Genomic DNA, 27,345 nt, shown 5'->3' with positions numbered 1-27,345 from the left:
TCCCTCCAAAATGGCTTTATTGGATCTCCACCAACGCTCAGCTTCTCCAATCAATTTGAAAGTTGCAAACCGCACCTTCTAAGAGTCAGTGCAATCTAAAGCTTCTAACAATTTCTCCATTTGCAAGAACCAGTTCTCAGCTTTTGTAGGATTTGGCTTCCCATCAAAGGAAGGGGGATTCCGCTTCATAAAAGTCTCAAAAGAGCAACCAGCCCTTGCCTCTACTCTACCTGCACCTCTACTAGCTACCTAGGTCAGCCTGTCCAACAATCGTGCAGCAGCTTCATCCAAAGGATCAATGCGTGTCGCCCTAGGACGTTCATTATCTCTCACGTTTTGAGTGACTTCAGCCTCAGTACCAACCCTTGCTTTGGTTGACCTTCGCAAATTAGCAATAGGTTCCTCACTATTGGAATTAGCTACTCTCTTCTTTTTGGGTGGCATGATACCTAGTTAACAAAGAAATCAAGAAATATAGATGGTGCAACAATTATTACTACTAAACATAAGAAGTAACATTGCCAAAATTATTTAAAATATCTCATCAAACATAACCTAGATACCAATGCTCTGACAAAAAATCAAGATCATAACCTAGTTTTCAAGTGTCTATAGAATCATATCCTAATTTTCAAGTCTATAGAATCATAACCTAGTTTTCAAGTGTCTACAGAATCATAACCTAGTTTTCAAGTGTCTACAGAATCATAACCTAGTTTTCAAGTGTCTACAAAATCATATCCTAAGCTCTGATACCACAATTGTAACGCCCCAAAAATCATAAGCAATAAAATTCTATTTAATCTGAAAAATCCATAAAAATATTAAATAAAAGAATCCAGCAACCTAAAAATTTCATTACAAATGTCAGAGTTTTAATCCACCAAAAATTAAAACATCCTCAAAAAATTCTCTAGTACAATGTTTAATATCATAAAAGTAAAAATAAAATCTTTAGTCCCACAAAATAATTTGTAACTGCTGACTTCCATCTAATGCATCTGTAAGGGGAAATAAAGGGGGGTGAGATAACTCAATAAGTGGAATTCACTAACATTGGGATGTGGAAACAACCTTTAAAAAATAATTCTTACAACGATTCATTACTCATACCTCATCAATATTTTATCATCCAATATTTCATATAAAAGAAATAAAAAATATTTATATAGTTAGCCATCATAGTATATATATATATCAATACCATCACAACCACAATTTCCTAGGCCTTACTCGTGGTCAACGTTTATGCCCCATTGACAGGGTTGTGCTATTCCCTTTTCTGGGACTGGAACCTCTTTTTCATCCCCTTTCTTAAGGATTTTTCCTTTGGAACCTAAAGGTGCACTTCCTTGCTAAGGAGCTTCCTTTTTGGATCCTCAATAGTATACTCCCTTGCTAAGGAGCTACCAAATGTGCATTGTCCCCTTTTCAGGGACCGTCCCTTACTAAGGACTAGCTGCAGTATGATTGTCCCTTGCTAAGGACTAACACAATACTGAGCTTTTAATTACGACTTGCCATAGGTTTTCAAAACATATTCAAGATGCTCACATAAATAATTCATTCAAGATGCTCACAAAAATAATCCATTCATAATTCTCAAAAATATAAGAATATATTCACACATACAAATTTGAATAAATTTAGGTTGTCCCTCAAGTTTTTCATAAAACGAATAATTAATGTGCACATCAAGCAATTATAAAATATCCATTTATATATATAGAATAACGACATATTTTCTTGATATGAAATAGTTAATTAATCAACATTGTTTGAGAAAACCGCCAAAATCAGCAAACACCACTTACCTCTTAGTTGCAAATATAAAGGAAATCAACCTCTCTTGAATCACAACAATTCAGTAGAATTAGAACCTAGCAACACCAAAAATAGGTCCATCAATACACAATTTCCTTCTTAAAAATCTATTTTCACACTTAAACAATTTTGTCCTAGACAATACTGACATATCCAAAAATTTTCATTTATTCACTTAACTATCCAATTCACTTTCAGTATTTGATCAACTTGTTCTATTTCACATATTCTCACTATCTATTAATTGGCCTGTTTGTACTACAACTCTATGCAACTCTAGGATTTTATTACATGTCTAGCCATCATATAGACTACTACAATTTATAGGATACACATAATATAACCTTGATTGATCCATTTAATATTCATATCTAATCATTCTCCCCCCCCCCCCCTTTTTTTATAACTAGGAAATGAATATATATATCAATAAACTTCAATATAGGCCGAACCTAATGGCAGGTCACATGTAAGGGATAGATTCAAGCAAAATAAGATTCCATTTAGGCCAAAGGATGCATGGCTGATCCAACTAATAATAGAAGCCGTATATATATATCTTAGTTCCTTCACCCAATGATCCAGAATCCTCTTGATGCCGTAAAGCATAAGGACACTGCCGGATGCTTATTTGGACAATGACAATAATAGAAGTGTGATGGTTTGACGGTCAACAATTGAGGCTATAAAGATAGGTGGAAAAGTTAGTAAGGCTATATACAATTATATAATAACCATAGAGCACCCTTTTCCCATTAAAATAATCGTAGATTTAGATCCAAGATAGCCATACCTATTATCCTATCAGGTACAAAAATAAGAGATGCCTCCTATAAGAGTGGAAAACCATACCTGTAGACTCCAACTCACAGCCACAGTGAAAGAAAAGCAATGTTCACTAGTCAACTGAAGCAACAAGAAATACACGTGTGACTAAAGATGAAGAAAGCTAGGGTTTTATTTATTTAATTATTTTTTTAAAGCTTAACAAGGCCCATATATTTATGTCACCTCACTTGGGCTTCATATTCCATAATATATATCTCACTTTTAATATCTTAGGCCCAAATCAATTTAATCCATTTAATTGTAAGCCTCCTTTATAATTCACATGTAATAATTAAATTGGTGTCAAAATTATGGGGTGTTACAGTTAATTAATGAAGGACAAAACTTAGGTACAATCAGGGCCAGCTCAACAATTTTGGGGGCCTTAGACAAAAATTTTAAGTGGGTCATTTTTGAAACTTTAAAGTCTAAATCTGCACAAATAAAAATTAATTTATTACATGGTTCAATAAATTAGTATCACTAATACAAATGAGTTGATATAATATACATCAAATTATTAATTGGTGTAATAATTTATACTAAGAGAAATGATATGTCCACAACATTTTAACAACATTTTAACAACAAATCCTAAGTGGTATGTTGTTATTGGTTATAATTGTTGGGGCAAAAAAGTATATAGTCTTAGTGTTAGGTTCAAATTTGAATCAATAATAACTAACCACCTATGATTTGTTATGAAAATGTTGTAAAAATGTTATGGATGTAGTATCTCTTTTTATAATATTTGATAAAGTAAGAGTTTGCATTTTTTTTTTTTTAAGTGATAACTTATTAATTAGTGTGTGGTTGTGTGGTGGGTGGGGGACAACTGTGAAGTTAGAAGTGTGAACTGTGGGCTTAGTTTATGGCCTTATGATGTGCTATGGCCTGTGGACAAGACTTTGCAATGCTATGTGCACTGTGCGGTCTTGTCCTATCAAGTTGTGTGGCCTTGTGAAGTGTTGTGGCCTATGGACAAAACTGTGCAGTGCTATGTGCATTGTGCAGTCTTGTCCTTTCAAGCTTTGTGCATTGTCATTGTGCAGTGTTTTGCATTTTAGGATACAGTGTGACCTTTTTAATACATTTGATTAACCAATAAAATTACTTAAATTTTTTTTGTAATTAAAATATATAGATAAATATTATATATATATATATATATTTTTTTTTTACAAGTTGGGACCTTTTATTTGGGGCCTTAGGCAATTGTATCAATTGCATATATTGTTCAATCAACCCTAGGTACAATACCTTATGCGCTGTTCCTTAAGTTCATCTCTTAAAATTCTACCATATGACTACTTAACTAAAAAATACACTTTTATCCCATAAGAAAACATCTACATGGCAGAATCTTAGGAAAGAAACCTAAGTAACAATATTTAAATATTGTGCCTAAGTATTGCTCATTTATAAATATGAAAATCTTAGGGAATTATAAATAAATAAATAAAAATTGAAATCCTAGGAGGTTAGTTTGCAACTCACCTAAACATAATAGGGTGTTTTTATATTTTGGCCCATTTTTTAATTATGTTTAATATAACCGATTCTCAAATATAGGGTCCGTTTAGGATCCGTTTATTTTGCTGAAACTCAAAACTTTTTACTGAAAATACTGTAAATAAAGATAAAAGTTAGCTGAAATAGTACAATGAGACCTATGAATAGTAGCAAAAATAAGCTGAATAGTAAAATAAGTTGGCAAAAATAATTTTTGTCAAACACACACATTATAGTAATACTTACTAACAAGTTTTATAATGATCTATAAAAATCATTTAAATTGTTTTATATGAAGTTATAATATATTTGCGCATTAAATAGGACATTCACTAGTTAACCAAATAGCCACACAATCATATAGATTTAGAAGCTTTTGGAACAATCGTTTGCTTCAACTAAACATCTCTCAAAATCAAAATCCCAAATACATCCAAAGGGTTCCCTTTGACATAAGCACATAAAAAGAAAAAATTTTGGTTGAGATAAGATGAAATTGGAAAGACTTCAATTAAATAATTAATATACATGTAAGAACACCAATTAACCTTAATGTTTAAGGCTATGAGTCCGAACTCAACTATGTTATATTAATCACTCAAATTTTATATTATTATTCAAAGTAGGATTTTGCTCACACATGCATATATCCCAACAATCTCTCCTTTGGCTTAGACTCATTGCCTATCTACGGCCTTCAAGATCCCTCTATGGGCTACAAACAAGTCCTATGAATTAACAACACATTATGTTATATCAACCACTCATTTTTGACATTATTATTCAATATAAAACTTCACTTATATTTGTATATCCAACATCTTACCATTTGAGTTTTGAACAATTAAAGACACTAGAAATACATTAAATACTTAATGACATTAACCTCAACTTAGTGTAAACTGATTGCTCATGCAACATGTAAAGTCAACCCAGAACCGTTGACTTTTGCTTGGTTATTTGATCAAGTTGCATTGCCATTTCAAGTGTAAGATGATTCTTCCAATCTCCGATTTTACCTTTCCTAAAAAATATGTTGTTTTTAACCACCAGCTCTTTTGGTCGAATTGTCGGGATCCCCCTTTTATTCACCTCTAAACTTGACATGTTCTCAAAACTACATAGGTCTATTATTTTTTGCACTGCACCTTTATCTTCTTCCTCCAAGGAGAAAGGGTAACCCATGAACATAGCCATTTCCTTCACCCAATATACGGTATCATTCATCAAATCTTCATACTTTAAAAATAATATCTTCTTTGGTGATTCCAAACTAGCTCTCCAATACCCCAATACATGATCCCAATATGGTCCAAAAGAAGATAATCCTTCACAAAAGTACATTAATGCATCCTCCAAATGAAGATCTTCCATGGCCTTAGTAACCGACTCTAACTTTTGAGAATAATGCCATAGAGATACAAATACATCATTTGGATTCCTGCATATGTAAACAATCTTACAACTAGAATTTAAAATGGATTTTGGTAAGGAAGTGTAGGAAATGTGTGTAGCAGAAAGTGGAACATTGAGATCCAGAGTTTGAAAGAAATTGGAACTCCGTGAAGGGTACCAAATCATGTGATAATTTGTTGAGTAAATATAAGAAAAACAGAAAGCTAGAGAGGAGAAAAGATAAGCTAGAGAGAAAAGACTGATTGGTGAATTTCTATATTTTCGTATATTGAATCAAAACTGATTTGTACAATATGTCTATATATACAAGAACTAACACCAAAAAACAAAACAACTAATCTACAACTAACCCCACATTATACGGATCCTAATCTAACACCCAATTTCAACTAATCCCAGAATTACATGTGTCCCTATATACATCTTCTAATAAACTTAAAACTAAACTACAAGTCGTATATTAAAACTCAGGTCAGTCGTATAGCAAGCTAATCTTCCAACACTACTCTGTTTCATTCTTCTGCCTCTCTGCCTGAACTGCTCTGTTTCATTCCTCTGCCTCTCTGCCTGAACTACCTCTTCACTTCTTGCTTGCATCTGCCTTCATCTTGCTTGCATCTGCCTTCTTCTTCTTGTTCTTATTTTTACATTCATCCAAATTTTGACAGGTTTGTAGACTCATCAAAATGGGATTGTGTCATAATGGAAAAACTCAGAGCCTCTAACCAAGTTGTGCCAGATTCCGGAGCACTACTCAAGATCACGCTGTTGGGTTGAGGTTTGAAGTGGTCTTGAGTCGACAATATTCCTTCTAAGGTGTATGCACCGTACCAAAAACCTTCATACTGGTAGAGATCTAGCGGCCAACAACCCTTTCTTCTTGGGATCGATGGTTGACATGATCTCTTCGTATATGTTGTGGCTTTTTGGTTCAGACATTTTCTCTTCTTTCTCATTGCTCTTTTGACCTTGGTTCATTTTGGAAGATGACTCCATCACTAGAAAGCAAAAGTAGCTTGGAATATATTGGAGATGTAGAGCTGAACGGGAAAGAATGCCATTTTATATATATATATATTGATCTGGTTAATGTGTGCCCTTAGGACACATTTGTTAAGTTATCCATTTTTTAAAATATTTTTTCGAAAAATGAAAAAGTTGTCAATACTTTTTCAATTTTTGAAATTTTTTTTCAAAAATAATTAATTAAGGACACATTAGCAAAATCCTCTCTCTCTCTCTCTCTCTCTCTCTCTCTCTCTCTATATATATATATATATATATATATAGCAAGTTGAATACATCATTTTTCATTTCAAACCTTCCATAATTGAGCTGGTAATGAACACTATAAAATAAGTATATCTAGTCCCTTCACTTGTCTTTTCCCTCACTGTCTCGACCAAGGAAGTCAATACCAATTGGAAGCTGTACCGGTTTGGTCAGCGGTACGATATATTTCGGGTACCGGTCAATACCGGTGTATCGTTTCGGGTTTACCGCGCTATATACATTAAATGTAATGATATTTTTTTTTTATCAACATATAAAAATAATAATTTTAATAGCACATACCAAACATCTTTGAAAAATATTTTTTTATAAGTCTAAATGTCTAATTTTTTAATTATTATTGAAGCTGTTAATATAATTTCATGTTTATTTATTTCCATACCATTCACAATATTAGCCCAAGCTAATTCTTGGCCTTTTCTAAAAAAGAAAGAAAAATGCCCAGGCGGGTAGCTGTGTCCCACTTTGCCCAAAAAAATAAAAGCCACCACTTTTCTTATTCTAGTTTTCTCATACCTTGTCCCACGTTTATTTTATCCTTCCATTTATTTTTTTCTACTGTTACACACCTGAAGCTATTTGCCATCACATCATAGCTTCACAGTTCACACTTCACACGCTATCTTTACACACACGCTACCTCTTCTTCTTTCAAATTAATTTTGTCTGCACTCCACTTTTTACTTCATTTCTTCCCCATTAGTTTCAGATGTCTCTCTCTCTCTCTCACAGTATCACACAATTAGCATCAGTTAGGTATATTTTTTTCTTCACTTCAACCCGATTTCCAGTGTGCATGAATCACCGACGCCTCTCCTCACCACCAATCAGTATTTCATCGTTGCCAGTGTGATAAAGAGGAGGAAAAGAGAGACAAAAGTTTAGTGTGGCATGAGAAAAGGTACCGGTCCGGTATCCACTAACCGGCCGGAATCCGGTATTTACCCCGGAATAGCCGAAACGGACCCGGTATGCCCGGTATTTGAACCGGTACGAAACGTCAATGTTTCTGTACCGGCCAAGGCACCGGAAAGGAAAATACCGGCCGTACCGGCCGGTACGGTACGAGATTATCTTCCTTGGTCTCGACAATGTCTCTGGTGTACATAGTTTTAATTATTATATGGAATTTGAAAAACGTGGAAGAAATGCCTCGCTCGAAAGATGATAAATGCTGTTTCTGTTGGATGTGTCCTCCCCTCACATGGGGTGCATCCCACGTTTCTGGGGTCTACTTACGTGTAAGAGAGAGGATACACGCAATGGAAACAAAATGTATTTTCTCTTGACTAGAATGAATACAAATATAAAATGGTACAATACTAGCAGGAAAAAAGAAAGGGTCTGTAAGATTAGGGGCTCGCTTAATAGTATATTTTAAATAACAGTTTTTAGTATTTAGACAATAATAACATTTTTTACACATTTTTATAACCCTTAAACAAGTATTTTCACAATACTAACAACTGAACATCCATGCTAAAAACTCCAATCAAACGGTCTAGTTTTCTTTATTCATTCCAGCCAAAAATTTCTTTACAGTACGAGGGAAAAGGCAAGAGAAGGGAACAAAAGAAAATCTCGGACCATGGTATAATATATTAATATTAGCGGGAGATCAAAAGTCTAGTTTCTTTATTCATTCCAGCCAAGCATATCTTCTGCAGTGGATATCCACTTCCACGTCTTTCAGATTCGTTGAATAATTGAAACTCATAAAAAATGCACATTGCAATTTAGAAATTAATACCTAAATTAATCTGATTACACATAAAAAATGCACATTGCAATTTAGAAATTAATACCTAAATTAATCTAATTAATTAAGTCCATATGCTGATGTAGTGGGTGTTACCTCCTCCCTTCACCTCTTTTGGCCACATATCTAACTTAATAGCTGAGTCAATTCATATTAGCCCATTAATCACTACAATTAAAAAGAATAAAATAATCTCTCTCTTATTCAATGTTAGATTAAACATTTTCACTAACTTCTCATCTGTCATATTAACTTCCACATCTTTACATTTATGTTGTAATATAAAACCATTTTAATATTTTAATTAATTAATATTAAAATGTTCTAACAAAATAAAAATTGTTAAGATGAAGTTTAGATATGTAATGGCAACGTCTTCATCATAACTAAAACGGTTTTTTTTTTTTTTTTTTCAAAATCTGAATTTCGAAACATCATACCTTTTAGTAATTGGTTTGAGGTAATTGCAAGGCGAATAGTAGAAGAACCTACATATTTAAATATGTAATGTATGTGAATGCATCGAAACAATAAAAGGCTAAGCTTTGCTTCATTGTCCATTTTGAAGGTCCCAGCAAGTTTTGTATTTGATTTTCCATTTAAGCCAATTTTCTTCTTCTTTTTTGTACTTTACTTTTCTTCTTCCATCCCCTCGAACTACTTCAGTCCATTCAGCCCTCTATTCAGTCCAGTTCGATCCATTCAATCTATTTCAGTCCACTTTGATTGATTATTTACAAAATATCTCACCTTATATAATAGTTAAATATAAAATATATTTTATATCCTTGAAAAAAGAAACTTAAAAATTTTAAAACACTTTCAAATAATAAATATAAATAGCTAAATTCAGAAAATCTAATATATTGTATTTATTATACTTTGTTAGAAAATAATCACACCATTTTAAGAGAGGTTTGAGACTAACGCTTATAAGCCTCATCCAATGTTTTGATTTTTTTGCTTAACAAAAAAAAATCGTTAATTTTTGTTGCACATCGTGTGAGTATGCAATTAGTACATCATAATACAACACATACTTTACCGGTAGCAAAGTGAAATCTTTTAAAGTATTATTTATTAATTTTATTATCATTTTTATACAAAAATGGTAAAATTTATTCACACTCTCTTTTCACATATCCATGTGATGTACACATTTTAAAAGACAAAAAGGTGATGTCTTTACTTCAAATGTGAAAATGGGATGTGTACGGAAGATGTGAAATAAGCTATCTGAGACAATCCCTACCCAAAAAACACACCCAAAAGTTTTTTTTTCTTCCCTTTTTTGGGAGAACTACATGCGACCAAATTAATTTTACTTTTAGGATATAAAATAAGGTTGGTCCTACTAATTAAAAGATGATGTAATGAATTTCGTGCTACATTCAGTAAGCAACGCAACAAGTTTAATTGACATAGTGTCATATATGATTAAATTAATGATCTGAATCATTTTTGTCCAGGATATTGTCCTAATGCTTCAATATGTTATTAGAGCATTGCATGGAGTCTTTCACGCTCAGTCCTCACATGGCGTCTAGTAATGTCCTTCACACTAGGACAGCCAGATAGTGCCATTGTGAGCTCTAACTCATCCTTCAGCATTTGGATGACTTGTCTCACCCCATATTCACCCTTTGCTGCCAGCCCAAATATAACAGGTCTTCCAATCTGCAATAGCATATATAGATTACAATAGACTTAAGATTAAGAATCAAAATAAAAGATTAAAAAAAATTCAGGGGCTTTTAGATTGGAAAACACTGGTTGTGGCTATGATTAACAATTTCCAGATTTTAATGCACCCCAAACCCAAATACCCTATTCCTGATTTATCTTTCGTAATATATTTGTTACTAGTATGTGTGAGTGTTGAGTCCCAAATCAAGAAAAAGTAAAGAAAATGAAAAGATGATATACATAGTTGGGTCCAAATCCATTGGCTTTAGATTTACGGGTTGGAATGGGGTTCCAACATGTGTATTAAGAGGCTCTTTGTAGACTCCCTAGTTGTCACTCCCACAACAATATCCATTAGTACTCTAAAAGTATTTCAATGATCCGGATATTCAAATTCAGCTAGGTTTTGTTTAATTATTTTTTCACACGCTGGTTAGACACAAATTTTTTTAAGGTGCCACTCAAGCATTAAGATGAGAAAAAAGGATGGCAATCTAGCAGCACAGTATGATAGAGCTATAGCTCCAAAAGGCATCAGTTGGCTGCACAGACTTCTATTGACACTTGAGACTCGCACAACAACAACAATTACACTGGTGCATGACTGTAAAATATACGTGGTCTATTGTGACATCAATTACATGCTCAACATTGTGTATGAGCAAAAAGAGTGTAAGAGGAGATTTTTATAAATTACATTAATTAAAGAGTTTGGGGTGGAGAGCTTACAAGGACGGCTTGTGCACCAAGGGCTAATGCCTTGAAGATATCTGTTCCTCGCCGCACTCCTCCATCAAAGAAGACAGGAACTCTTCCTCTGACAGCATGAACCACCTGCAACCGCAAGGTACATAAGTATCCTCAAACATGTACGCTAAGCTTGTTGAATGAACTTGCAATGCCAAAGAGCATATTAGTAACTAGATACAGATCCAAACAGAAAATTCAGGATTTCATGAGATGTGCATTTCCTGTATAAAAATGCTTACAGTTCCTACAAATTGTTATGTTGTTGAGGATGTCTTGCTACCATATTATCACCAAAAAGTTTTCACTAATTAATAGAGACACACCTCTTCCAGAACATTAATAGTTGCATCTGTATAATCAAGTTGGCGAGCTCCATGATTGGAGACCATAATCCCTGCAACACCTACTTCTGCAGCCTTTATTGCTGCAAATAGTATCACATCAAGTGTTAAGGAGACTTGAGATGTTGAACAGCAGGAAAAAGAATGCTATGAATTTCTGGGATCAGAGTAAACTATCAAGAGCACCTAATGTAGTAGAATTTACATGGACTAAAATGAAAATGCTTAACAGAGATGATAGAGAAGGTAATAATAGGAAAGAGAAGATTACTTAGGATGATCAAAAAGGCTCCTATAGTATAATTTCCAAAGGTAAAAAAAGGATTTAAGGAGTTTCCTGTATGAGTGGAATTTTTTTCAATTAAAAAAATAAAATCTTATAATGGTTATATTTAGAAATTTAATGGGTTATAATATTAATTATAAATGACTGAATTTTTCAGTGAAGAGTTGAAGTTTTAAAAGGCTGATAAGGTTCTTCCTGTTACTAAAGGGAAGGAGAAAATCAGGAAGAAAAACTAAAGAGATGGAAACATCCAAAGTAAAGGATTGGCTTACCATCTTCACCAGTAAGTACTCCCTTGATGAGAATTGGCAAGTTTGTAATTGACTTTAACCATTCTATGTCCTGCAGATGTTGTAATTTACTAATTAAACCATGGTTCTAGAGTGCTGCCCGGCCTACACTAAAATTAAAGAGTACAAAACATGACCTTTACAGTGGTATCTTTTAGATACTCATCTAGTAAAATGCAACTAATTTGCATATATCTCAATGACTTAAGTCATGTCAAGGAGACTATAAAATCTCTCTTTCCCTAATCTATGCTTGGTCCCTGGTAACTAAACCATGAGACTTTACCAGTTCTTCAGACTAAAGTCCTGACATATTTGAACAAGCATATCAAAAGGTAATCTACTTAGCTGCTGGTTTATACCTTCCAACAAAGGGAAGCATCCATTGTCTCGTTGGCATAAGCTTCTAAGTTTGAGCCATTATCCTGCAGAAGTTTAGTTTCTGAATAGTTATAACAATTTTAGTCCAAGTCTAAATAACCAATTGCTCTGCCACAGTACACACATACAGGCAGTACGTAATGAAGATCTGAAGTCAGTAAATGATCAGAAACTTTTGTTAAACAAAACTTACAGTTATGATTTAACAATATGACACTGTCCTTGGTGTAAATTTGTTAAATATTGTGACGTCTACTCCATTGTAATCTTAAGGGTTACAATACACAGAAGTACATCATAGATGCATTTCTCTATTACATTCTCAAATCTAAAGATAGTTTGTGCAAAGGCAAAAACTGTGCCATATCCCACATTCTGATAATTGGTGATTAGTAGTGAACTGTAAATCTCAGATTACATGTAGTGATAAAAACAACAATAGAATTCAAAAGAAAAAATAAAAAGATGAAAGATTTATAAGAAAAATGATAAAAACAACAAAAGATTTAAATTGGAAAAAAAAAATATTTGTTCAAGTTGTTAAATGATGGAAACATATTGAGTGTGCATTTTTAGACATGCACATTATGTACCTTGTATTTCGAAATAATTCAAATTGATAGACACAGATAGTGTTGCATAAAGCACTTCACACTGATCGCTTGTTTTTTGTATGACAATTTTCAGATTAATGGAGGGTTTTTTGGCTTATAAAAAGATGCATGATATGGTACAGTTAAAGCAATTTATTTTTCTCAAAGAAAATATTAGACAACTTGGTAAATAGAATAACCTCATCATTCTAAGCTGGCATATTTAAATTCAAAAGTATGGAAAACTATTCCACTCACAGAATCAGCTTCAATTGATAAGAGACCCTCAAGATTCTTCAGTCGAGGTGCAACCATTCTGCAGGAGTGATTATAGTTGTGCTTTAAATGAGATGCATTTGACATAACTCATTGCATCAATATGAGAGAGCAATAAATAAGATATCTTTGGTATTAAAATTCAAATGTCAATCCTGTCCCCTTTTATAAAAGCAGCTATGCCAAAATTTGAAGGCAATTATATAATCGAAGGAAAAAGAAAGAGGTGATATTTCACTTGTTCTTTATGTCTGCCTCCCTTCGACCAAGTCTGGGGCTATCAACAGTCAAAACAAGAGCCTTGTATCCGTTTCTCTCGGCTCTCTGCACCAACACAGCTGCTATGTCTCGCTTCTTGTATACCTACTCACAAAGGATTACCAAATTCAGTGTGTGTTTCTACCTAATAAGATAACATATAAGAAATGCATAACAACAAAAAATTGAAATAATAAGAGATCAAGAATAATTCAGTACATATAATTGAAAGAACCGAACAGCATTGCAGCCAGAAGCAACCTCCTCTACAGTGCAAGACGAAGTAAAGGATAGAACCTACATTAAAATATAATTCAGTGTGCCAGCACCGTGTAAGTATGAGCTCAAATCATTGTTTCAATACCATTATGGTTTTACACGCAGCGGCTGCTCGGGCTGTGGCGACCTCTCCTGCAACAAAACAGCAAGTAACATAAGCTTTTGATAGGGGGAAAGGAAGTCTCAGCTGAGGACTCTTCCTTAAAGATTAAGACCTTCAGGGTGTGCCAACTTATGCAAGGCAGTTGGTGCAATCAGAATTGGTGCTGAGATTTTGTACCCCAATACAGTAGTTGACATATCTATTCTGCTTACATCCACAAGAATTCTAGGCCGAATACTGAGAAAGCCAAAAAAACTGAATAGATAATAAAATGCCATACCCAGTTCGCTCTATTAAGAGTAGAAGGTTTAGTATGTTACATGATTCTATGAAATGCTTCCACATTCTCTTTTAATGTGTACTGGTCCTCAGCTCCACCAGCATAAAAATCATAATACATTTTTGGAAGGGCTTCCCTAGCCAATTCTTGGAACTCATTCACATTTACTGGTTCACCTACCATTTTATCCTGGAAACATGGACATATTTTCAATTTTTCAATAATCTGTTCCTAGAATAAATCTGAACAAAGATCAGAAGCACAAACTATGATAGACATATTGACTAAGGCATGTTTGGACCTAATTGCAGAGATTTTCTAAAGGGGACACTTGGAACCATGGTGTTTACTTAAAAGGTTATGAAGTTTGATGTTTTGTTTTAAAGAACCATGCTTATATCATGAGACAAAAACAATCTACAAGAAAGTATCAGAATACAATAAAAGGCATCCTCTTGTAACAGTTCATTGTACAGTAAATCCATACTTAAATTAGATTTAAATACATGCACATCTAATATTTTTGGGTCCTTCTAACCCTCCAAACCTCTAATCTCTCACCCTATTGCCCAAAACAGCTTTTGATATTTCAGTCCATTATAAATGAATATATCACCAAAAGCGATAGTATTTCTATACAAGACTGGGGAAAATTTGCAATTTTCAAGGGATGTCCAAATATGCTTCTAGTGTGCATAATAAGTAATAACACACAGCCCCTGCAAGTTTCTAAGTGTTCATCTTAAAAGTCAAATTTGCAAGCATACCATTCACTTGGGAAATCTGATTGAAATTTTAGCAGCTCACGCCCAATATGTAAACCAATCAATATGTAAGCCAATCAATAGTTTGCTTTGGCCCAATAAGCATGATGTGATGAGCCAGTTAGACACTAGTGTAACTTTACAAGACAATAAAATTTGGCCTTAGTTAATCTTACCAATGAAAGCTGAAAACTTTTGAAGATTACACAAACTGGATAGCCAGAGCACCTTCTAAGCAAGAAGATTGACTAGAAGGCTAGTTGAATCAATATGTATAGGCCATAAACATGTGAATCTGGATATCAATATATTGTATGTTAATTAAAGTGCCATCTTTGGGTGCTTTTGTTTGTCCATATTGAAAAGGTCATTATCATTGTCATTTTGTCGCATGATTGATTGAACAAGAAAGTGAGATGGCAAGGCAATAAAATAAATATATATATATATATATATATATATATATATATATATATATATATATATATATAAATCTAAATAGAGGAAAAGTAAAGGACAAATGACAATTGCAGTAGTACTAGTATGATTTGTTATATGGATACAAACGAAATTTCACAACCTTTTTAAATTAGCCAATCACTTCACGGGCAATTAGAAAAAGGAAAAACTTATGTACACCAATTTAAGCGTAATACACTAAATTCTGTAATTAAATTCAAATATATAATTCTATTAAAGTTAATTGGTCTTGAAAAAGAAAACATTGAGTGTTTAAATTTAACTAGCTGTAGACTCACATGTTGCATGTGAATATATATATATATATATATATAAAGTAACAATTACTTCAAGCATTGTCAATTTTTCAAACAGATTTTTACAATTATTTTTTATCTTTTTATCTCTACAAATGTATCATTCTTTTTTTTTTTTTTGATTAATAATTGTTTAAGGTGAACCATATTTTTCTAAATTTTGTTGTAGTGAGTTATATTTGCCTAATATACAACTAAACTTTATTAGTTTCAAATTTATTATTCAGATTTCTTATCTCTTAAGGAATAAGGAGATTATTATAATAATCAAAACTCATAACAAAATTACAATATTATTTTAACCCAAATTAAAATGAAATCAAAGAATTAAAAGATAGATTTTATAATATTTTTTTACTTAAACAATTGGTATGCATATTTCAAATTCGAAGCCATTTAGATTGTGTTTTTATATAAACTCAAGTTTCTATTTCCAAAAAAAAAACAAACTACGTATTAATCCAAACCAATATTCAACTAAAGCTATAAAATGGAAAATACTTTGTGATGAGAAATTAAAAATACACAATACCAAAATGCATATTTGTAAAATTTAAAAAAAAAAAAAAAAAACCTTAATTAGAGTTATGAGAAAGAACAAAAATCCACTAAAAGAAAATAGAGAGAGACAGAATACTCACAGTTTTATGTTGGAAAATATGGATTGAATGGAAGAAATGATATCATATTTATACAAAAAAAAAAATGGGGAGAAAAAAAAATCAAATTATAAGATAGAGAAAATGATAAAAGAAGTGTAATAGTAAAGTAGAAAGTAGTGAGGATATAAAGAGTCAAAGGGGGAGAGGAAAGGTTTGTGGAGTCTAATAGTAGGTGTGGACTGACAGGAAGAAGAAGTTTCTTTTCTTTTTTTAATAGGGAGAAGAAAATTTCAAAAAGGCAAAAGAAGAGGTAGAAAATAAATGATTGACGTGGCCATTGATGTGGCTCAACAAAAGCGTAGCAATAATAAATGCTACACTTAAGCTTTTAGATATATATAGATATAAATTGGAAAATCTAAGGTAATGTTTGGTAATGATATTTGTTTTCTATTTTCAAAAACTTGTTTTTGGAAATATAAAGAAAAAACAATTTTTTTTGTATTTTTTAAATAAAAAACGTGTTTAGTTAGTTGAAATTAAAGAGTTAGTTTTTTAAAGAAAAAATAGAAAATACTAAAATATGTTATTACTAGGATTTGAACTCTAATTTTAACTCATTAAATGAGATAGACTCATTAAATTAATTGCATGTTTTCATTGCTTTTTGAAAATTAGAAACTAAAAACAGCTTTTTGCATATTTTCAGTGCTGATTTTAGTTTCTTTCACAAATTGAGTTTGCAGAATAATTTTTGTTTACTATTCATTTTGGGTTCCCAAACAAGTTTTTTAGTCTTAAAAATAGAAAATTGTTTTTGGAAATAGAAAATAACGGGAAAAAACAATTATCAAACATACTCTAATGTTCTGTACCTAAGATATTGTACATAATTTCTATTTTAAAAAAATTCTAACCTATAAGTTTCATTCCATAATGATTGCTCTTATTATCAAATTAAGGCATTAATTAGTTTTGGTGTAAACCATGTTTGAACTCTAAATCATGTTTGAACTCAAGATATCTTATTCGATGGTAATAAAATTTACTAATAAAGCTAACTGGAACCATAATATTCTATATACTCCACAAGTTTTATATGACAAAATATCATAGATTATGAAAAATTCTATGACCGTAATATATTTCACACTCACTGTCACAATTATATGATGTGGCTGATTGTGGGTAGTGAAAAAAAAAGTGGTGAGTCAATACGTACCCATAGACTCAGTCTACAAGATAGTTATGAGAATAGACTTGGAATAAGTTCTGATCCTAAAATAACTCTAAATATCTAGTCATCAAAATTTGTTTAAGTTCCTTATTTGGAGATAGATAATTAGTTGGCAGTCTCATTTGTCTATCTTCTTAGTCAATTATAGAGGGTGCATTGCCCATGATGCTATCCTTTTAAGGCCAAAGGGATGTGTACAAATTTTTTTTTTTATATATATATATATATATATATATATATATATATATATATATATATATTTTTGGGTGTGATTTCTCAACTCTCTTAAGTCTGTTTGGATAGAACTTATTGCTAAAAACTGAAAACTGAAAATACTGTAACAAAATAATTTTTAAATGTATGAATAGTATCGTAGGACCCATTTTTAATGAAAAAGTTGCAAAAAAGTGAAGTTTATGAGAGAATAGTCAAAAGTTGTGGTTTGAAAAAAAAAAAAAAAAAAAAGAGGAGAAAACGCAACGGCAAAATGCCGGATCCAAACATACACTTAGAGTCTGTTTGAATAAAACTTATTACTGAAAATGAAAAATCAAAAACTAAAAACATTGTAGCAAAATAATTTTTAAATGTGTAAATAGTATTGCGGGACCTATTTTTAATGAAAAGGATGTGAACAATACGTGAATAGTGCCGTCAGCGGTGAACAGTAATTTTTGTCCTTTAAAAGCTGAAAAGCTGCCGCAAAAAAAAAAAAAAAAAAAAAAAAAAAAAAAAAGTTGAAACGTGAACATGGGAAACGTAAATACAATAATTTGTATCCAAGCGGATACTTAATCTTGTTCAATGACAATTTATTCATACCATTTTTACATAATTGTTTCTTTTTCTTATTTATGCTAGTCGTACCATAACTCTCGTATGACATGTTATATCTAATTGCAGCCTGGACCCTCAATGATGCTAAAAGTGGTAATTACTAAGGAAATTGGTTAATCAGATTATTTTTTCTTCCAACTTTCCCTTGATATTCTCTTGCTTAATGGTTTTGTCACTTGTGTTTCATAAACAAGTTCAAAAGTTCTCGATAGTGGCAAGAATATTTGATATTTTTTCTATCCTGTCATCTAATGGGAATCGCAAAAGCCACTTATTGTCAAGAGAAAAGCCGATGTAGATCATAGATGATTGATAGGATCATTAACATAGCTTCTGATCTTAAACACTCCCAGCAGTTTTTGATGATTTGCTTGGGTTGTTAGTTTCCATGGTGCTATGGAAACCTTGCTCAAACGTTAATCTATATGTAGTTATCTACCATGGGGTTAAGGTTTCAACGGTGACCTGAGTCTAGCACCAAAAACCAAAAAAAAATCATGTTTAGAATCATCATAACATTAAAAAATAAAAATAAAAAAAGGAAATCACATCCTAAACACAATTTTATTGATTTAAATCCAAATCAAATTATCCAATGCAACCTTCATTTAATAGGTCTCATTGAAATCCTATAATACATATTTATAAACAATGTTGAGCTACACTGCTACAGCACAAAGCATATTCCATGGAGCCCATTAAGACAAGCCCAAACCAAACTCTGAAAGTGATAGCTTCAATTTATATTTTTTGGCATCTCTTTAGCTCAACAAAAGTATGCTCTCTATGACAAAAATTGGGAACTTTGTCCCCTTTTCACAATCTTCCGTTGTCCCTTATTAAACTTTCTTAAGACAAACTTATAGCCATAAATTAGACAAACAATTTTCCACCACTGTAGGGACTAACAAAAATGCTACGAGCTTTTTACAGTAACTCAATCAAACTATAGGCTGGAATTTTCTGAATTCCAGCCACCGCCATTGCTTTCCTGCAATCGGTGGCATGATCCCATCTCTCCACCCCAGCATTAATGTTTGATAACACCACGTATCGCCCACTATGCCATGGCTGCAATTCAAGTAGCCTTTGCCCCACTACAGTTCCCAGCTCAACGGCTCCATGGATCTTACAAGCACCAAAAAGAGCCCCCAACACAGAACCATCAGGCTCAAAAGGCATACTTCTTATAAAATCTGTTGCTTCCTCAAGTAAGCCTGCTCTGCCCAAGAGATCAACTACACATCCATAGTGTTCCATTATGGCTACAATCCCAAACTCATGCAGCATTGATTGAAACAACTTTAATTTCAACTCCACAAATTTGCCACGAGCACAAGCTGTCAGGACAGCAACAAATGTGACCTCATTAGGATGCTGGCCTTTCATTTTCATCTTTCCAAACATATCCAAAGCCTCCATCTCTCTCCCATTGGAAGCAAGAGTAGTTATCATCGCATTCCAAGTGCAAACCTCTTTAACCACCATTTGGTCGAAAACATTTACAGCATTTCTCAAACAACCTGTCTTACCATAAAGATCTATCAATGCCGTCCCTGTAAATACAGTCAATTCAATCTCATTCTTAATAACATATCCATGAATTTGCTTTCCAGAAGAAAGAGCTCCTCCATTTAAATTAGCACATGAAGAGAGTACACTAACATATGTAGCTTCATTAGGCCTTACTGAACATGCCATCGCATCTTCATGCGCCATCATCTTTTGGAAAAACTTAATTGCCTCACTAAAGCACCCATTCCTCTCAAACCCATTAATAATACTCGTCCAAGATACCACATCTCTCTTAGGCATGCATTTAAAGAGCAAAAAAGCAGACCCCATATCCCCATTCTTGCCAAACGCATCAAGCATCGCATTGTACGCAACAACACATGGTTGCGAAATTTCCTCAAACACCTTACGGGCATCAAACAGTTCACCAAGTTGTGCATAGAATCTTACAAATGATGTTTGAATAAACGGGTCAAACAGAACACCGCGCTTGATGACTTGGGTGTGAAGGGGTTGGCCCAAAGATGGTGAGGAAAAGGTTGCGGCTTTGATGAGGGAAGGGAAGGTGTGGCTGTTGGGAGGGGCTCCATGGGCAAGCATGTGGGTGAAGAGGACAAGGGTGTTGTGAGCTTGTCCAAGATCTACATAAGCTCTTATCAAAGTGTTGTAGAGGAGGGTGCTCATCCATTTTGAATTTGGTGCTGTAATGTTTGTGCTATAGAGGAGGTGACCTTTGGTAATTAGGAGGGAATGGATTTGTTTGATTTGGTTTCGGTGTTTGAGCAAACGCTGGAGGAGTTGGAGTAGACACTCAGGTGAATGCTACATAACAACTAAGTAAAGGGTCTACAACACTCTAACTGGGAGTAAAAACTTGGATAAACCCTTTTTCTATGGTGAAGTTCCCACATTTTACACCTAACTGGGGGTAGTTTACCCATCACAGCCTGCAAACTCTTTCAACACCTTGATACCAATAAAAGATAACAGTGTTCCAGTATGTAAGCAGAAGTGAGTACCTCATTTTCTTATTTTCCTTCTCTTGGATCCGTGATTCTCTATCAGACCTTGCAACAAACCCCCTGGAGTGCTTTTCCATCAAAACTTTCTGCCTCTTCCCTTCATCTTCCCATCTCTAAAAAGTTGACAACAATGTGATTGGTTTTATACTAAGCAACTAGCAGATGACTGAGAATAAGAAAATTTGTTTATATCTTACAAACCTGTATCAAAGTCTTTAGTCGGTAAAGGTTTCGACCCTTAATTAGGAGGGGATGAAGTGGTGGGAGCGGTTTCTCCCCCTTGCTCCAGAGTACTTCAATCTGTTTAGAATAGCAAGAAAACTGAATGTTGACTACTGCAATTAAGTGTAGAAACATGCATGTTCACCCCGTTACTGAGTTTTATTTAAGGGCAAGTCTTATGTCTAGTTCCTTAGGTTCTCAATTGAATTTTAGCTACATGGTTGTATTGACCACTTCAAAATAGTGTCATCTTTTTCAAGGATAGTTAAATTTAAACATGTGGTTTATTGCCATTGGTCAATGCAACTATATGCTTAAAGCCTTAAATTTAGATGCAGAACCTAAAGTGCATCATTTAAGGAAATGTATATAAGTTTACCCTTCATCTAATGCAATCAGGACCGGCCATAAACATTTTGGGGCTTAAGGTGAGAACTAAAAATTGGGTCTTTTTTATACTTATATATTAATTAAATTAATGTTTATTTAATATTTTTATATTATAATATATTTCATTTAAAATCTATTTTTCTTTATTCGAATGTAATCAATAGTAGAAAAATGTCTAGTGTCATCACCTCTAGGAAAAATTATATCATTGTCTCTAATTGAACCCCTTTCTACTAATAAATCTCTTAATTTTGTGTCAATATTTTTCCAATTACCTGGATCATAAATATTTTAAGGAATATAATTTATAATGTCAATCTTTTGTGTTATATTTTGTTTATTACTAATAACAAATTTATCCATTGATCATTTTTGAGACTCAATTATATAAAAAGTATTGTTATAGTTTCACCAAACAATAACAAGTTTTTAACAATCTCAACATGCATAAATAAAGACTTATTCAATATATTACCACTAAATAATATATATATATATATATATATATATATATATATAAACACAAGATTAAAATTTAAAAAAAAAATTAAGCACATAACAAATCATATGCATAACCCAAAAAAAAAAAACCATAACACAAGGCTTGACCCACCCAAAAAAACACAAAACAAATCCTATCTATAACCCAAAAAAAAAAAAAAAAAAAAACTTGAAGGCCCAAAACTGAAAAACTAAACCAGGGCCCAATCACCTTTTCTTGAGAAGAACCAATGAAGAGATTCACCAAGTCATTTTCACGGATTCACCCAAAAAAAAGAAGGCCAAGTCAAATTCTCAGACTTTATACCTGAAGTTCCGAACGGCTGAAGAGCAGAGAGCAGAGAGCAGTTTCCTCCTTGCTGCGGTCTACCTTGCTTGAGCTGTTGAGCAGTGCTGCAGATGAGAAGTGACGCAGTCACTCAAGTGAGAACAGTGGAGATAAATGAACAAGAGAGTGAGAGACAGAGATGTAAAATTTTTAGAGTTTTGAGCTGTTTTATTTGTTTTGATTTGTGATTGTTTGGTGGTCAATCTCTTAGACAGGATTTATAGTTTATCTGGTTGATTTTTAGTTTATCTAGAGGATAATAATGTTACTTTGCCCAATAATTTTGTTTAGAACCAATGCTTAACTGGATTTATCAAAATTTTTGTTTTTTTGGTTAAAAGAATGTGCTAGATTTATGTAATTCTAAACCTCCTTTTTTTTTTTTTTTTTTTTTTTTTGGCCCCTATTACCTTTTTTTTTTTTCTAAAATTTTGGGGCCCGTTCCACTTGGGGCTTAGACAATTGCCTAACTCACCTGAGGGAAGGGCCGGATGCAATGAGGTTAAATGGTTAATCCACCAAATAAATCTATTTAAAATTTACCAAAATAGTGAAATACAAGAACAGAAAAGTAATTTCCATCAAACCTTCAACCACAGTTTATGGCTGCATTTCAGACACTAACAAGTAATGCATGCTATGTATGTGACCTTTCAGTATTATTCCATAAGGATCATAGATTTTTGACTTACAGTAAAAGTATGCTGTTGCTTGTCAGCGCCATTAGCTTTCTTTCACAATGCGGCCTGCAACAATCCTTTTGCCACAAGGAGGACCACTGGCACTTCGGGATGCTATATTGAACCTGAGATTTCCACATTAGAAGTGGAAAAGGTATTAAATTCAAACGACAGAAAATACTGATAGAATAATGTGTGTTAGTATATCATAGTAGTAAGCATCATGCCCAAGTTTATCATCCATAGCCCATCTTGACTGAACATCATAATGAGAGTAAGTACAAAGCATTGAGAAATGAGCAATCAATTGGACAACAATAATTAATTGAATACACGTTATGTGTGCACGTTACAAGGCTGCGTAAATGATTACATCAAGCACTACTTCTAAATCTTTTCTCGTTGTAAAATAAGAAGGAAAGGAGTATCATTCACTAAAATATAAAATATAAAACAAATTCTTACATTTCATAAACACTTTGCTCAAATATAACTATATCACCATAGCATGCATCACTGTCAGTTTCTTTAAGACCTTATCCATTCTCCACATATATTTATTTATATCTAAAAGCTAAAGTATAGCATTTATTGTCGCTACGTTCCTATTAAGTCCAACTCATCTGCCACGTCATTGACTATACTATTAGTCTCTTTTCATATTTATTTTTACCTCTAATTTATTTTTACAATATTAAATATAAAATAATATTGCTTTACAAATTCATTTTAGGTAGTTTTAATTTTACATATTCATCTACTTTAATTTTGATATTATAACTAAATAATAATTCAACGGAATAAAATAATATTGACTTTACAAATTCATTTTAGGCGGTTTTAACTTTACATGTTCATTTATTTTTAATTTTAATGTTATACACCACTATCAATTTCTTTAAGACTTTCTCCTTTCTCCTCGTATATGTGTGTTAAAATATGAAAGCTCGAATATGTGTGAAAACATAAGAGCTGTTAAGACCCCCAAATTAAAAATTACGGCTCGATTGATTTTACTCTAATTTAAACTAAGTGCGAAATAGAGTAAATGCGAACAACCAAACATTAAAACTACTCTAAGCCATATTTATCAAATGTTAACAATAAAATGAAAGCTAAAAGAGTATGGAAGAATGATGCAAACACAAGATAACACTAAGACGTGTTATCGAAGAGGAAACCGAAGAACTCGGTGAAAAATCTCTCCACCGCCCTCCAAGCGGTAAATCGATCCACTAGACAATAAGTTGGGATACACGAATAGCAAAAGACCCTCCAAGCCTAATCTACCCAATGCACCTAAGCCCTCTAAGCTCCTACTCCAACAAGACTTCTCAGAACCGTGTCTTGTCTAACTTTTTAAATCCCGCAATTCGGCCAGATTGCATCCACCAACGCTTGACTTCTTCTAATACTTTCCAGCAGTACCAAAACCTCACTTAACACTCATATTGTGTGTGGTAAGTGTTTGTACTATTAACATCTCAAGAATATGGATATGGATATGGATATGGAGAGGTAGGAGTTTGAAGAAAACTACGAAGGATTATGTAGATGATTATGGGTATAACAATCTCTAACTCTCAAGTGTGTTTGCTAGGATTTTCTCTCAGAAAAACACTCCTTACAATATGTGAGTATATATAGTGTAAGTGAAGATAAGGTGTAGCAGATATGCCAAAATAGCAAAATAGAATGTTTCACTGGTATTTCGTAGGAAGGCCTTACCCACGAATTACTCGCAAAAACCAACTGTCATGAGTCATGACTCTTCGCATTTCAGTCATGTGCTCTGCACGTGGCTATTTTGTGAGAAGGCTTCTCGTGAAACATCTCACGAAATCCACTTGGTTTTCAATAAAAGCTTGAGTCTTTACGCTCTCTCTCACACACAACCCATACAAAGAAATCTCACATAAAATACAGGATAAACATGATTGAACATAATTACAATCAAATTTAGCACGAAATTAAAACCAACACAAAATAGTTGTAAATAACAACTTTACAAAATACTTAGTAATCTCAACAAAAAAAAACAAAATAAAACAAAAACAAAAAAACAGTCGGTTAATCCCATATTGGAAAATGAGTGTGAGTTAAAGATGTTTAAAGTTTGTGCTGTGTATTCAAGAGTTAAGCCATTTTGGATATACACCACCGTCAGTTTCTTTAAAATCTTCTCCCCTCTATGTGTGTGTATATGTTAAAATTCTTAGTATTTTCAATAACAACAAAAAAAACTAAATAATTAATCACTAGAAAATCAAAACAAAAATGTTGTTAAAATACTTAGTATTCTCAAATAATAATAAATCAATGGAAAACCAAAACAAAAATGTTGTCTATATATATTCCCTTGGGCGGTTTTAACTTGAAATATTATTTTGCCCATTTTCCTTCCTTTATTTTGACTCTTCTTATTTCCAACCTTTTACTATAAATTTGTCACTCTCTCCCATTCTTTGCATATGTTTCCCATAAAAGGTTATTCCTCTCTCTCTCAATTTCTTTTCATTTGTTTGATGAAATTTTTTATTTTTCTTGCTTCTCTACCTTAAATTGATGAATATTATTGACTAATTGATACGTCTTCCTTGATGCAAGTATTTTTTTTATCATTTTTTTACAACACTAAGTACTTTTAATAAATATATGGTGTTTGTTGTTGATCTTATTTGGGGAATATCATATTATAATATGTCAAATTTTGTGTTTTTTTCAACAACAAAAAAAAGTCCAGACAAGCTAATGAAGAAAAGTTAGTGCAATTGAAGACAATGGTCTTTATGCAGTTCACTTTAACTATCTGTAAATATTTTGTTTAAAAAATTAGTAGTGAATTATTATGTCTTTGTTATGTGATGTTCTTAGATACTTGAGTAATTGCTTTAAGCGTTTATAAATATTTTATATTGTTCTTCATCTTCCTTATCTTATTATGCATTCTTTGAGACTTTCAAGAAAACATAGTCAACTTTCTGCTTAAAATTATTTATGTATCTATTTATGTTTCACATGTTGGATTAGATATAACATTAGATTATGACAGCATTAACACAATACTTCTTCTTTTTCAAAAACAATTCTCTACTTTTTTTTTCCCATTTGGAATTGTACCCTTTGTTTTTTTTAAAGGAAAAATAGTTACAAACTTTATTTTTTTCCCTTTCTTTTTTTATTTTATTTTGAATTGTAGTTTTATTGAGTTTTATCAAAAAAATTTAGATATATTTCTTGGTGTTTTTTATTGTATGACAAGAAAAAAAAATTAGGTTTGAAAAAGTTGTTTAAAACTAAAAGAATAATTTCCAAATTATATATACTTTGTAATGATATACAAAATGTTATAAATAAATTGTATTAAAAAATTAATATTTTCACTAACTTACCTTTGATTCCTGAGAAAAAAAATGTATTGTTTTGATTTTGGTACAACATATATTATATACATTATATTTTATGATTGTTACTCTAATAAATGAAAATATGATTATGAATTAAAATGCTATTTATTAAATTAGTACATATTGAAAGGAAAAAAAAAATTAGTGAGACCATCCTAAAAATATTATCACAAGCAACACGCGAGATCTGTGATTAGTGTACACTAATTTAGGAGCAAGCTTTATCAAAAAAAAATTTAGGAGCAGGCAATACACTGGATTCTCTAATTAAATTCAAATAAACAGTTGTATTAAATTTAATTGGCCTTGAAAAAGAAAATGTTATTTGTACTTATCTTCACGTGTTTAACTTTAATTGGAGAATCTAATGTACTACACCTACGATATTGTACTTAATTTCTACCTTCAAAAATTTAAACCAATGAGTTCCACTCCATGATAATTGAATTTATGATCAAGTTAAAATATTAATTGGTTTTTGGTGTAGACCAGATTTGAACCCAAGATCACTTATTCAATGGCAAGAAAATTTACCATTTGAGCTAAATTTCAGTTCATTCAATCAATTTCGGTTCACTTTGGTCCATTATTTACAAAATATCTCACCTTATATAATAATTGAACATATAATGTATTATATTTCCTTGAATTTTTTTTTTAATTTAAATCACTTTCAAAATAACAAATGTAGATAGCTAAATTCAAAAAATTTAATATATTGTATTAACTATAATTTGTTAGAAAATAATCAAATCATTTTAAGAAGGGTTTTGGAACTAACACTTACAAGTCTCGTTCACTATTTTAATTTTTTCACTTAATCATTTTTTTTTTTTTTTGCGCATCATGGAGTATGCAACTTGTAAATCATAATACAACACGTACTTTACAAATAGTAAAGTGACCTTT

General features: G+C 32.3%; 1 protein-coding gene, 1 long non-coding RNA gene and 2 pseudogenes across 3 annotated transcripts; all 4 read right to left on the bottom strand.

The window, feature by feature from the left end:
* Nucleotides 1-5,071: 5,071 nt before the first annotated feature.
* On the bottom strand, nucleotides 5,072-6,576 carry LOC142633509 (flavonol sulfotransferase-like; annotated as a pseudogene).
* A 3,422-nt stretch (nucleotides 6,577-9,998) lies between these two features.
* On the bottom strand, nucleotides 9,999-15,235 carry LOC142633763 (peroxisomal (S)-2-hydroxyacid oxidase GLO4-like). 2 transcript variants are annotated; one of them, XM_075808014.1, is made up of 12 exons: nucleotides 15,096-15,235; nucleotides 14,196-14,344; nucleotides 13,988-14,112; nucleotides 13,858-13,904; nucleotides 13,713-13,790; nucleotides 13,474-13,598; nucleotides 13,218-13,275; nucleotides 12,348-12,410; nucleotides 11,968-12,037; nucleotides 11,392-11,492; nucleotides 11,048-11,152; nucleotides 9,999-10,309 (listed from the first exon to the last, which is right to left on the bottom strand). In XM_075808014.1, the coding sequence occupies exons 2-12, from the start codon at nucleotides 14,336-14,338 to the stop codon at nucleotides 10,130-10,132; spliced, it is 1,095 nt and encodes a 364-aa protein (XP_075664129.1). In that variant the 5' UTR covers nucleotides 14,339-14,344; nucleotides 15,096-15,235; the 3' UTR covers nucleotides 9,999-10,129. The 2 variants fall into 2 exon arrangements, with proteins under 2 accessions (XP_075664129.1, XP_075664130.1); XM_075808015.1 differs by lacking the exons at nucleotides 13,988-14,112; nucleotides 14,196-14,344 and having other exon boundaries at nucleotides 15,096-15,194.
* A 3,914-nt stretch (nucleotides 15,236-19,149) lies between these two features.
* On the bottom strand, nucleotides 19,150-20,714 carry LOC142634471 (putative pentatricopeptide repeat-containing protein At1g10330; annotated as a pseudogene).
* A 217-nt stretch (nucleotides 20,715-20,931) lies between these two features.
* Nucleotides 20,932-21,239, bottom strand: LOC142634472 (uncharacterized). Its single transcript, XR_012844189.1, has 2 exons — nucleotides 21,110-21,239; nucleotides 20,932-21,021 (listed from the first exon to the last, which is right to left on the bottom strand). It is a non-coding gene; the product is annotated as an uncharacterized LOC142634472 (long non-coding RNA).
* Nucleotides 21,240-27,345: the final 6,106 nt, after the last annotated feature.

This window comes from Castanea sativa, chromosome 5, assembly GCF_040712315.1.
Source record: "Castanea sativa cultivar Marrone di Chiusa Pesio chromosome 5, ASM4071231v1".
NCBI classification, from domain to species: domain Eukaryota; kingdom Viridiplantae; phylum Streptophyta; class Magnoliopsida; order Fagales; family Fagaceae; genus Castanea; species Castanea sativa.
This window is presented reverse-complemented; position numbering and strand designations above follow the sequence as displayed.

Bases quoted from the DNA above. Each gene is read 5' to 3' on its own strand.
- LOC142633763 (XM_075808014.1), bottom strand. From the start codon at position 14,338: ATGGTAGGTGAACCAGTAAATGTGAATGAGTTCCAAGAATTGGCTAGG. The intron at 13,791-13,857 runs GTATTGAAACAA...ATTTTAATGTAG, and splicing joins CTGCGTGTAAAACCATAATG to GTTCTATCCTTTACTTCGTC. The intron at 12,038-12,347 runs GTATAAACCAGC...CAACATCTGCAG, and splicing joins ATGCTTCCCTTTGTTGGAAG to GACATAGAATGGTTAAAGTC.